The sequence below is a fragment of the Somniosus microcephalus genome, chromosome 28 (genome assembly GCF_052327205.1).
Source record: "Somniosus microcephalus isolate GS21.2 chromosome 28, FLI_Smic_1.0, whole genome shotgun sequence".
Classification (NCBI taxonomy): Eukaryota; Metazoa; Chordata; class Chondrichthyes; order Squaliformes; family Somniosidae; genus Somniosus; species Somniosus microcephalus.
The window spans coordinates 14,392,882-14,405,625 of NC_141014.1; the positions used below are offsets into that span (position 1 = coordinate 14,392,882).

Sequence of the window (12,744 nt, forward strand, 5' to 3'; positions counted from 1 at the left end):
TGAAATAATACTGAGCGGCCTACAGGTGGCGCTGTCCAGGGAGAGTATAAATACTCGGGCACAGGCCCAGCTTGCGCAGGACATTCTTAACAGGAGCTAGTGAAGGACACAACTAGACTGCCATGTTGTAAAACAGTTTATTAAAGCTTTGTTTAATGCTTAGACCAAGTGCCTAGTAGTTTTCTTACGTCAGATACAACATTAAATTTAAAAGTATGTTGATATATCGCTCCAACTGAGCAATTAGTATATGTTAATAGGTAACCCAGCTCTCCCAAGGGGGCTGTGCACACGCAGCCTAACGCGCCCGAGTTAAACACGGAGGTTGGTGGGTTGGAGCTGGCTTCCCGACGCGCTCGCATTTGTGCCGGCTTTAACCCTCCGCCCGCACCCAAACCCGCGCGCTCACCCACTGTTTCAAAAAATTGTTCTAGCTGGACTTTAGAAATTCATTGCTCAGGGGAGAGAGGGAGACTGGGGAATGGGGGTTCAGGGGAGAGAGGGAGACTGGGGAATGGGGGCTTGGGGAGAGAGAGGGAGACTGGGGAATGAGGGCTCGGGGAGAGGGAGACTGGGGAATGGCTCAGGGAGAGAGAGACTGGGGAATGGGGGCTCGGGGAGAGAGAGACTGGGGAATGGGGGCTCGGGGAGAGATAGAGACTGGGGAATGGGGGCTCAGGAAGAGAGAGACTGGGGAATGGGGGCTCGGGGAGAGAGAGAGACTGGGGAATGGGGGCTCGGGCAGAGAGGGAGACTGGGGAATGGGGGCTCGGGGAGAGAGGAAGACTGGGGAATGGGGGCTCGGGGAGAGAGGGAGACTGGGGAATGGGGGCTCAGGGAGAGAGGGAGACTGGGGAATGGGGGTTCGGGGAGAGAGGGAGACTGGGGAATGGGGGCTCAGGGAGAGAGGGAGACTGGGGAATGGGGGCTCAGGGAGAGAGGGAGACTGGGGAATGGGGGCTCGGAGAGAGAGAGACTGGGGAATGGGGGCTCGGGGAGAGAGGGAGACTGGGGAATGGGGGCTCAGGGAGAGAGAGACTGGGGAATGGGGGCTCGGGGAGAGAGAGACTGGGGAATGGGGGCTCGGGGAGAGAGAGACTGGGGAATGGGGGCTCGGGGAGAGAGGGAGACTGGGGAATGGGGGCTCGGAGAGAGAGAGACTGGGGAATGGGGGCTCGGGGAGAGAGGGAGACTGGGGAATGGGGGCTCAGGGAGAGAGAGACTGGGGAATGGGGGCTCGGGGAGAGAGAGACTGGGGAATGGGGGCTCGGGGAGAGAGAGACTGGGGAATGGGGGCTCGGGGAGAGATAGAGACTGGGGAATGGGGGCTCAGGGAGAGAGAGACTGGGGAATGGGGGCTCGGGGAGAGAGAGAGACTGGGGAATGGGGGCTCGGGGAGAGAGGGAGACTGGGGAATGGGGGCTCGGGGAGAGAGGAAGACTGGGGAATGGGGGCTCGGGGAGAGAGGGAGACTGGGGAATGGGGGCTCAGGGAGAGAGGGAGACTGGGGAATGGGGGTTCGGGGAGAGAGGGAGACTGGGGAATGGGGGCTCAGGGAGAGAGGGAGACTGGGGAATGGGGGCTCGGGGAGAGGGCGACTGGGGAATGGGGGCTCGGAGAGAGAGAGACTGGGGAATGGGGGCTCGGGGAGAGAGGGAGACTGGGGAATGGGGGCTCGGAGAGAGAGACTGGGGAATGGGGGCTCGGGGAGAGGGAGAGACTGGGGAATGGGGGCTCGGGGAGAGAGAGAGACTGGGGAATGGGGGCTCGGGGATAGAGGGAGACTGGGAAATGGGGGCTCGGGGAGAGAGAGAGACTGGGGAATGGGGGCTCGGGGAGAGAGGGTGATTGGGGAATGAGGGCTCAGGGAGAGAGAGAGAGAGAGACTGGGGAATGGGGGCTCGGAGAGAGAGACTGGGGAACGGGGGCTCGGGGAGAGAGAGAGACTGGGGAATGGGGGCTCGGGGAGAGAGGGAGACTGGGGAATGGGGGCTCGGAGAGAGGGAGACTGGGGAATGGGGCTCGGAGAGAGAGGGAGACTGGGGAATGGGGGCTCGGGGAGAGAGGGAGGCTGGGGAATGGGGGCTCGGGAGAGAAGGAGACTGGGGAATGGGGGCTCGGAGAGAGGGAGACTGGGGAATGGGGGCTCAGGGAGAGAGAGACTGGGGAATGGGGGCTCGGGGGGGAGAGAGACTGGGGAATGGGGGCTCGGGGGGAGAGAGACTGGGGAATGGAGACTCGGGGGGAGAGAGAGACTGGGGAATGGGGGCTCGGGGAGAGGGAGACTGGGGAATGGGGGCTCAGGGAGACTGTGGAATGGGGGCTCAGGGAGACTGGGGAATGGGGGCTCAGGGAGAGGGAGACGGGAATGGGGGCTCGGGGGGAGAGAGGGAGACTGGGGAATGGGGGCTCGGGGGAGAGAGGGAGACTGGGGAATGGAGGCTCGGGGGAGAGAGGGAGACTGGGGAATGGGGGCTTGGGGAGAGAGAGGGAGACTGGGGAATGGGGGCTCGGGGAGACTGGGGAATGGGGGAATGGGGCTCAGGGAGAGGGAGACTGGGGAATGAGGGCTCGGGGAGAGGGAGACTGGGGAATGGGGGCTCGGGGAGAGAGAGGGAGACTGGGGAATGGGGGCTCAGGGAGAGAGAGACTGGGGAATGGGGGCTCGGGGAGAGGGAGAGACTGGGGAATGGGGGCTCGGGGAGAGGGAGAGACTGGGGAATGGGGGCTCGGGGACAGGGAGAGACTGGGGAATGGGGGCTCGGCGAGAGAGGGAGACTGGGGAATGGGGGCTCAGGGAGAGAGGGAGAATGGGGGCTCGGGGAGAGAGGGAGACTGGGGAATGGGGGCTCGGAGGAGAGGGAGACTGGGGAATGGGGGCTCGGGGAGAGAGGGAGACTGGGGAATGGGGGCTCAGGAGAGAGAGGGAGACTGGGAAATGGGTGCTCCTCTCCCCCCCTCGGTCTCCCCTCTCCCCATCCTCGGTCTCCCCTCTCCCCCACCCTCGGTTTCCCCTCTCTCCCACCCTCGGTTTCCCCTCTCTCCCACCCTTGGTTTCCCCTCTCTCCCACACTCGGTCTCCCCTCTCCCCCACCCTCGGTCTCCCCTCTCCCCACCCTCGGTCTCCCCTCTCTCCCGCCCTCAGTGTGAGGTCAGAGAGTGTTAATATCAGTGTGAGGTCAAAGTCGGACACACTGTGGCTATCCTCAGGACTCTCAATGTTGGGCCCGAATCCATTCTCTAGTGCCACCAGCAGAAACCAGCACTGCTCCCTGAACATTCTAATATACGCTCCCTGTGGGTGACTCTCCCTGTGGGCCTCTCTCCCTGTGGGTGTCTCTCCCTGTGGGCCTCTTTCCCTGTGGGCCTCTCTCCCTGTGGACCGCTCTCCCTGTGGACCGCTCTCCCTGTGGGCCTCTCTCCCTGTGGAGCGCTCTCCCTGTGGGCCTCCCTCCCTGTGGGCCTCCCTCCCTGTGGGCCTCTCTCCCTGCGGGCGTCTCTCCCTGCGGGCGTCTCTCCCTGCGGGCGTCTCTCCCTGTGGGTGTCTCTCCCTGTGGGTGTCTCTCCCTGTGGGCATCTCTCCCTGTGGGTGTCATTCCCTACTCGCCTTGCAATGTCACAGAATTGCCTCTATTCTCTATTTTAACACATTATGATCTCTCAGTTTAACAGACAGAATTAAACCATTGTCACTATTTATGTAAAGTGAGAAACCTAGCTTTAGGAGGAAGTGCCTTTGGGCAGGATATGGTGAAGAAAATATCAAGAAAATATCATTAATTAACACGAAGCTCGGGTTTTTAAAAGAAAGACTTGCATTTCTATAGCGCCTTTCACGACCACCGGACGTCCCAAAGCACTTTACAGCCAATGAAGTACTTTTTGAAGTGTAGTCACTGTTGTAATGTAGCAGCCAAATTGCGCACAGCAAGCTCCCACAAACAGCGATGTGATAATGACCAGATAATCTGTTTTAGTGATGTTGATTGAGGGATGAATATTGGCCCCAGGACACTGGGGAGAACTCCCCTGCTCTTCTTTGAAATAGTGGCCATGGGATCTTTTACATCCACCTGAGAGAGCAGACGGGGCCTCGGTTTAACGTCTCATCCAAAAGACGGCACCTCCGACAGTGCAGCGCTCCCTCAGCACTGCACTGGGAGTGTCAGCCTGGATTTTCAGTCTCTGGAGTGGGACTTGAACCCACAACCTTCTGATTGCGAGGCGAGGGTGCTACCAGCTGAGGCACAGCTGACATTGGTAGATTGCAGAGGAACGAAAGCTGGAGGGAGATTCTGGAATTTATTGTGTAAACCTGACACTGTCTTTCCTTTAGGTGGGTGGCAAGTTTTCCTTAAAAGAGGAACCAAAGACCTACGCGGGATATCTTCGATCCTCCCCTAAAATTGACAAGGTCAGTCATTTCATGTCAAGCACACAAAGAATGCGAGTCCTGCTTGAGCCAGGCCGTTCAGGGGTGATGTCAGGAAACACTTCTTCCCACAAAGGGTGGTGGAAACCTGGAACACTCTCCCGACCCCAAAAAACTGTCGAGGCTGGAGGTCAATTAAACATTTCAAAATTGAGATCGATGGATTTATGTTAGGCAAGGGTATTAAGGGTTATGGATCCAAGGCGGGCAGATGGAGTTAAGATGCACATCAGCCATGATCTAGTTGACTGGCGGGACAGGCTGGAGGGGCTGATCCGGTGTCTATGTTTGAACCAATGGGAAAGCGTCCATTTTTATGTAATCACCACTCCGATCTTCACAAGAAATAAATCTGCAGAAATAGGCAAAAGGATTGTAAGTGCTTTATAATATAAGGCATAAGAATAGGATGCAGCTGGGGAGCAGGATAACACGGGCAGACATTCTGTGAATTGAACGTTGGTGGTTGCTGTAGTGGGATACAGACATCAAGACACACACCTCCTGTGTCCAGCAACTAATGGTTAGCTCTGTAATTGAGCTTCCGCATTGAAGAGACGCAGTTCCCTCAGTACTGCACTGGCGTGTCGGCCTGGATTACAGGCTCAGGCCTCGGGAGTGGAACCCATGGCCTTCTGACTCAGAGGAGAGTGCTACCATTGAGCCACAGCTGTACGCAGACTGGTATAGAGTCTCTGATGATAACACTGTCTGGGACAGAGTCTCTGATGATAACACTGTCTGGGACAGAGTCTCTGATGATAACACTGTCTGGGACAGAGTCCCTGATGATAACACCGTCTGGGACAGAGTCCCTGATGATAACACTGTCTGGGACAGAGTCTCTGATGATAACACTGTCTGGGACAGAGTCTCTGATGATAACGCTGTCTGGGACAGAGTCCCTGATGATAACGCTGTCTGAGACAGAGGTCTCTGATGATAACGCTGTCTGGGACAGAGTCTCTGATGATAACACTGTCTGGGACAGGGTCTCTGATGATAACACCGTCTGGGACAGGGTCTCTGATGATAACACTGTCTGGGACAGAGTCTCTGATGATAACACTGTCTGGGACAGAGTCTCTGATGATAACGATGTCTGGGACAGAGTCTCTGATGATAACGATGTCTGGGACAGAGTCTCTGATGATAAACATAGAAACATAGAAGATAGGAGCAGGAGTAGGCCATTCGGCCCTTCGAGCCTGCTCCGCCATTCAATGAGATCATGGCTGATCATTCAAATTCAGTACCCTGTCCCTGCCTTCTCCCCATATCCCTTGATCCCTTTAGCCTCAAGAAATATATCCAACTCTTTCTTGAATATATTTAATGAATGGCCTCCACCGCCCTCTGTGGCAGAGAGTTCCACAGGTTCACCACTCTCTGGGTGAAGAAATTCCTCCTCATTTCAGTCCTAAATGTCCTACCCCTTATCCTTAGACTATGACCCCTGGTTCTGGACTCCCTGACCATCGGGAACATCCTTCCAGCATCTAGTCTGTCCAGGCCTGACAGAATTTTATAGGTTTCGATGAGATCCCCTCTCAATCTTCTAAACTCCAGTGAGTATAAGCCCAGTCGACACAATCTCTCCTCATACGTCATTCCTGCCATCCCAGGTATCAGCCTGGTGAATCTTCGCTGCACTCCTTCCATGGCAAGAACGTCCTTCCTCAGATAAGGCGACCAAAACTGCACACAATACTCAAGGTGCGGTCTCACCAAGGCACTGTACAACTGTAGCAAGACATCCTTGTTCCTGTACTCGAACCCTCTTGCTACGAAGGCCAACATACCATTTGCCTTCTTAACCGCCTGCTGCACCTGCATGCTTACCTTCAGCGACTGGTGCACAAGAACACCCAGGTCTCTTTGCACTTCCCCTTCTCCCAACCTATTGCCATTCAAATAATAATGTGCCTTCCTGTTTTTGCCACCAAAGTGGATAACCTCACATTTATCCACATTATAGGGCATTTGCCACATGCCCAATCACCTAACCTGTCCAAATCGTACTGGAGTTTCATGACATCCTCCTCGCAGCATACCCTCCCACCCAGCTTTGTGTCGTCTGCAAATTTGGAGATATTACATCCAATTCCCTCGTCCAGATCATTAATATATATTGTGAACAGCTGGGGTCCTAGGACCGATCCTTGCGGTACCCCACTAGTCACTGCCTGCCACTTGGAAAACGACCCGTTTATTCCAACTCTTTGCTTTCTGTCCGCCAACCAGTTCTCTATCCAAGTCAATACCTTGCCCCCAATCCCATGTGCCTTAATTTTGCACGCTAATCTCTTATGCGGGACCTTATCGAAAGCCTTCTGAAAGTCCAAATACACCACATCCACTGGTTCTCCCTTATCTATTTTACCGTATCTTTTTAACGCTGCCTGGGACAGAATCTCTGATGATAACGCTGCCTGGGACAGAGTTTCTGATGATAACACCGTCTGGGACAGAGTCCCTGATGATAACGCTGTCTGGGACAGAATCTCTGATGATAACGCTGTCTGGGACAGAATCTCTGATGATAACGCTGTCTGGGACAGAATCTCTGATGATAACGCTGTCTGGGACAGAATCTCTGATGATAACGCTGTCTGGGACAGAGTCGCTGATGATAACGATGTCTGGGACAGAGTTTCTGATGATAACGATGTCTGGGACACAGTTTCTGATGATAACGATGTCTGGGACAGAGTCCCTGGCGATAACGCTGTCTGGGACAGAGTCTCTGATGATAACGCTGTCTAGGACAGAGTTTCTGATGATAACGATGTCTGGGACACAGTTTCTGATGATAACGCTGTCTGGGACAGAGTCCCTGGCGATAACGCTGTCTGGGACAGAGTCCAAAGGAGGAGAAATGGTATGTTGATATTATAATAGCTGTTGCTGACGTGAGCTAACAGGTTAACACGCGGGACGCACCGCAGCCTGCTGCTCTTGCTCTAGTTGTCCCGCGTCGATCACAGGCAGAGTGGTCTCCATGGTCCAACCCTGCCATCCCTCAGTTTGACGGGCACGCGGCAGAAACCCAAACGCTATCCTGTTTGTTGTATTAACCTGCCGCTGTTTTTTCCCAGGCAGGCGGAAAGTTCTCAAAAGAATACTCAAGCTCTTACGCTGGATATCTGCAGTCTGCCCCTAAGGTCAGTGGTTACGTGTTAAATACATGAGTCCTGTTTAAACCATTGGGAAATACATGAGTCCTGTTTAAACCATTGGGAATCACATGAGAGCATCTGATCCCTAAGGTTGTGCTTCTAACTCCCAGCCAACCCCTCCTCTAATATTATTACCAGTCACCATATAAGCAGAAACGTCCCTCCTGCTACCCCACTACTACAAACTCAGTATTGACCCTGGGATGGTCAGATGTGGGGAAGCACCCCAGAGCTAAGCCACGTGTTCACTGTCCAGTTAGTCACTCTAGTTTATGCGCATCTTCATCGTTCTGTGGAACTGATTTTCAGTTATTGATGTCGAAACTGACTCTTTAAACCATTTCCCCAAATCTGAAGACTCTGCTTTAGTGGGAAAATCAAATTGAAGTAAATAATTCAGAGCCTTAAGTTGCCGGACACCCCAAGGGACTTCGTTTTTTCAACTCAGAATTTGCCAGCTTTGCTCTGAGTAGAGTGAAGAAAATGGGATTTATTTCATCATTATTACTGAGAAACCTTGTTGAAGTGTTCATAGCGCAGAACATCACAGAGCCAGAAAAGAAAGTGATAAGGTGTGTCACGCGTCTAACCAGCTCCCCTTGACAGTCAACGGCATTACCATCGCCGAATCCCCCACCATCAATATCCTGGGGGTCACCATTGACCAGAAACTTAACTGGACCAGCCACATAAATACTGTGGCAACAAGAGCAGGTCAGAGGCTGGGTATTCTGCAGTGAGTGTCTCACCTCCTGATTCCCCAAAGCCTTTCCACCATCTACAAGGCACAAGTCAGGAGTGTGATCGAATACTCTCCATTTGCCTGGATGAGTGCAGCTCCAACAACACTCAAGAAGCTCGACACCATCCAGGACAAAGCAGCCCGCCTGGTTGGCACCCCATCCACCACCTTAAACATTCACTCCCTCCACCACCGGCGCACCGTGGCTGCAGTGTGTACCATCTACAAGATGCACTGCAGCAACTCGCCAAGGCGTCTTCGGCAGCACCTCCCAAACCCGCGACCTCTTCCACCTAGAAGGACAAGGGCAGCAGGCGCATGGGAACACCACCACCTCCAAGTTCCCCTCCAAGTCACACATCATCCTGACTGTACAGATAACTGTAGCTGTAGTAAAGACAGCTGCTTTACGGTAGCTGTAGTAAAGACAGCTGCTTGACGGCAGTCGTATAAATAGGAAGCCATCTTGGCCATGCGGCAGTACTGCACGAGCTGGCACTGACTCAAGACCTAATAAAGAGTACTCAACGATATCTACTCGTAAGCCTCTTAATACTAAGATATAAGATAACATTACATGGTACCAGGATTTATAGAACGCACAATACGGGCATACCACAACAATGGAAGGGATAAAACCACCGACTAGCCTGCAACTTGAAGGAAATCTGGACGAAAATTGGCGCGAATTCAAACAACTCTTTCTTCTCTACCTCACAGTGATCGACGCCACGACTAGCTCTGGAACACGTAAGGTAGTTTTGTTGCTAACAGTGGCTGGCTCGCAGGCAATCGAGCTGTATAATACATTTACGTTTGCAGCTGAAGGTGACAAAAATGATCTGGACAAGGTGATAGATTTGTTCGAAAAATACTGCACACCTAGAAAGAATGAAACGTTCGAGAGATTTATTTTTCGCTCCCGCGTGCAAAAGCAAGGAGAATCCTTTGATGTTTTTCTGACGAACTTGAAAACAAAAGCACAAACATGTAACTTTGGAGACTTGAAGGAATCGATGATACGCGATCAGGTCATTTTCGGAATACTTGACAAGAAGGTGAGGGGGAGAATGCTTAGGGACAATGACTTAACTTTGGATGCTGCAGTAAAAATATGTCATGCTAGTGAACTCTCAGCCATGCACACACAAACATTCGATGGGAGAACTACAGCAACGGGCGTGAGAGCGCTGCGACTGGACAACCTACCAGTGGATGTAGTACACAGAAGGGACACGAGGGCGCACAGAGTTCAGGACTATGATGCCATACGATTGCAGACAGTGCGACAATAGACACGTGGCAAGACAATGTCTGGCTTATGGGAAGAACTGTTCAAAATATAAAGGCAGGAATCACTTTGCTAAAATGTGCTTTTGGGAAGAGAAAACTGAAGGTAAAAAGACAGTGCATGCTATTGAGACTGAAGACACGGAATCGGAGACTTTGTATGTTGGAATGGTGCAAAATGACTTAAAACAGGGTAAAGATATGGAAAAGGAAGTACATTCCGTAGGACTAAAGACTGAAGTTTGGATAGCCCCCTTGCTGGTAAATGGCACCATTGTTCCCTTCAAGCTAGATATAGGTGCTAAGGCAAACCTCATAAGCTGGAGTGATGCACGGAATCTCAAAGTGAGACCAAAAATACTGAACAAGACAGTGGCTTTGAAGGCGTACAATGGACAAAGTATTGAAACAAAAGGAACGTGTAGGCTGAATGTTAAGGTAAAAAATCGCATTCACCCATTGACGTTTGTTATAGTGCCTGAAGGACATGAGTCACTGTTGGGGGATAAGGCATGTGTGGACTTGGGCTTGGTAAAACAAGTCTATACTATTAATGAACTGAACTGTGTGCAGAGTGCCCCCCAAGACAGTACAAATATAAAGCATGATGCTATAACACACAAGTACGCAGATGTATTTCAGGGTTTCGGAGCACTGCCCTTTACATACTCCATCAAACTGAGAGATGACGTACAACCTGTGATTCATGCACCCAGGAGAGTTCCGGTGGCCCTCCGTGAGAAACTGCGGAAAGAGCTAGACCGCATGGAGGGACTAGGTGTCATAAAGAAGACTGAGGAACCGACTGACTGGGTAAATTCCATGGTTTGCGTCAATTCAAAAAAGACTGATAAATTGCATGTCTGCATGGATCCCAAGGACCTTAACGTTAATATAAAAAGAGAGCACTATCAAATCCCTAAGAGAGAGGAAATAGTCAGCGAAATGACAGGAGCAAACTTCTTCTCCAAGATGGACACCTCGCATGGATTCTGGCAGCTGAAACTTGATGACGAGAGTGCTAAGCTGTGCACCTTTAACACCCCGTTTGGTCGATACTCTTACCAGCGCCTGCCCTTCGGCATTAGCTCCGCCCCAGAAAACTTCCACAGAGCAATGGAGCAAATCATCGAGGGCCTGGATGGTGTGTGGGTGTACGTGGATGCTCTGGTAGTATGGGGCTCCACTCGGGGAGAGCACGACACCAGACTGGAGAAAACACTTCAGAGGATACGGCAGTATGGACTCAAACTAAATAAAGACAAATGTCAGTTCAGCGTCAATGAAATCACATTCCTCAGGGACAAGATTTCTGCAGAAGGGATTCAGCCAGACAAGTCAAAGGTAAAGGCCATACATGACATGGAAAAACCAAAGGACAAGAAAGGGGTTCAGCGGGCCCTTGGCATGGTTAATTACCTAGGGAAATTCATTCCAAATCTGGCAGTGAAAACCGCTCACTTGAGAAAACTGCTGCACCAAGAGACAGAGTTCCAATGGGGACATGAACATGAGAATGAATGGAAGGGGCTGCTACACATTCTAGCAAGTGAACCCCTGCTGAAGTTCTTCTGCCCTGAAAAGAGGACAAAAGTGTCCACAGATGCCTCTAAAGATGGATTAGGGGCTGTCCTACAGGAAGATGAAGGAGAATGGCGACCAGTGGCATATGCGTCACGCTCCATGACGGCTACAGAGTGCCGGTATGCGCAAATAGAGAAGGAGTGCCTGGGCTTGGCATTTGGGTGTGAAAAATTTCATACCTACATCTATGGACTTCCCAAGGTTATCCTAGAAACTGACCATAAGCCACTGCTAGGGATCGCAAAAAAGAATCTGTGTGACATGTCATCACGGATACAGCGCCTAATGATGAGACTACAATGTTATGATTTTGAGCTCATATGTGCCAGGGACACAAATGTTCATAGCAGATACACTATCCAGGGCTGCGCCTCGTGCCACACAAAACAGTGAAACAGAAGAGGATGTGGCCCTTCATGTGGATATGGTCTATGCAGCATTGCCCGCCTCACAGGAACAACTATCAAAGATAGCCACAGAGACATCAAAGGACCCTGTTCTGAGGAAAGTGATGAGAAATCTTCAAGAGGGTTGGAAGAAAGGGTCATGTAAACAATATCATCATATTCAGTCTGAGCTTTCTGTGGTCAATGGACTACTGCTTAAGTGTGACAGGATTGTAGTGCCCATCTCTATGCGACGAGAAATGCTTCACAGGATACATGAAGGGCACCTGGGTGTGGAAAAGTCAAAAAGGAGCGCACGTGAGGCACTCTACTGGCCAAACATGAACTCTGATATTGACCAGATGATCAGTGAGTGTGCTACATGTCTGGAGTATCACTACAAGCAAACAAAAGAGCCCCTCATTACCACAGAACTCCCATCACAACCTTGGGAAAAGGTCGGAACTGATATTTTTCACTACGAAGGAAAAGACTATTTGTTAGTTATTGATTATTACTCTAATTATCCTGAGATTGCTCTCCTACCCAGCACCACGTCAAGAGCTGTGATAGCTCACCTGAAGTCAATCTTTTCCAGGCAGGGCATCCCTCTAACTCTGGTCTCTGATAATGGCTCTCCCTATGCCAGTCATGAGTTTCAGTCGTTTGCTACAGAGTATGAGTTTAAGCATGTAACCTCCAGCCCGCTCTACCCTCAAGCCAATGGAAAAGCGGAGAAGGGGGTACAGATTGTGAAAAGACTATTAAAGAAAGCAGCACACAGCTGAGGTCAGATTTAAAAAAATTCAAGTATCACTGGGATGCTGCACATTAACACCAGCCTCAAACCTGCTCTCTCCCCTCAAACCCCACCAGCAGGACATAACCAGTCAACCAGCTCCTGCAAACAATGCAGGAAAACTGCAAACAATGCTAGGAAACTGCAAATACTGGTGGAAAACTGAAAATGCTGGCCCTTCTCTTCTCTTGATTCATATTCTTCTCGAACTCTTTCTCTCAAAACTACAAAACTCCTCACCTCTCTCAATCCTCCCCTCTTCCAACAATCTATGGACTTTTTGACTTACTTCTCCCTCTCGCCTCCCCTCTGCAACTGTGGTGATGTCCCGC

General features: G+C 51.4%; 1 protein-coding gene across 1 annotated transcript in view; it reads left to right on the forward strand.

Moving 5' to 3' along the window:
• The window catches only part of LOC147098983 (uncharacterized), a 411,709-nt gene that overhangs the window by 154,757 nt on the left and 244,208 nt on the right, over window positions 1–12,744 (forward strand). Inside the window, exons 11-12 of the mRNA XM_085969501.1 lie at window positions 4,337–4,414; window positions 7,531–7,596. Of these exons, the coding sequence (XP_085825627.1) occupies window positions 4,337–4,414; window positions 7,531–7,596 (144 nt within the window). The remainder of the gene's footprint in view (window positions 1–4,336; window positions 4,415–7,530; window positions 7,597–12,744) is intronic.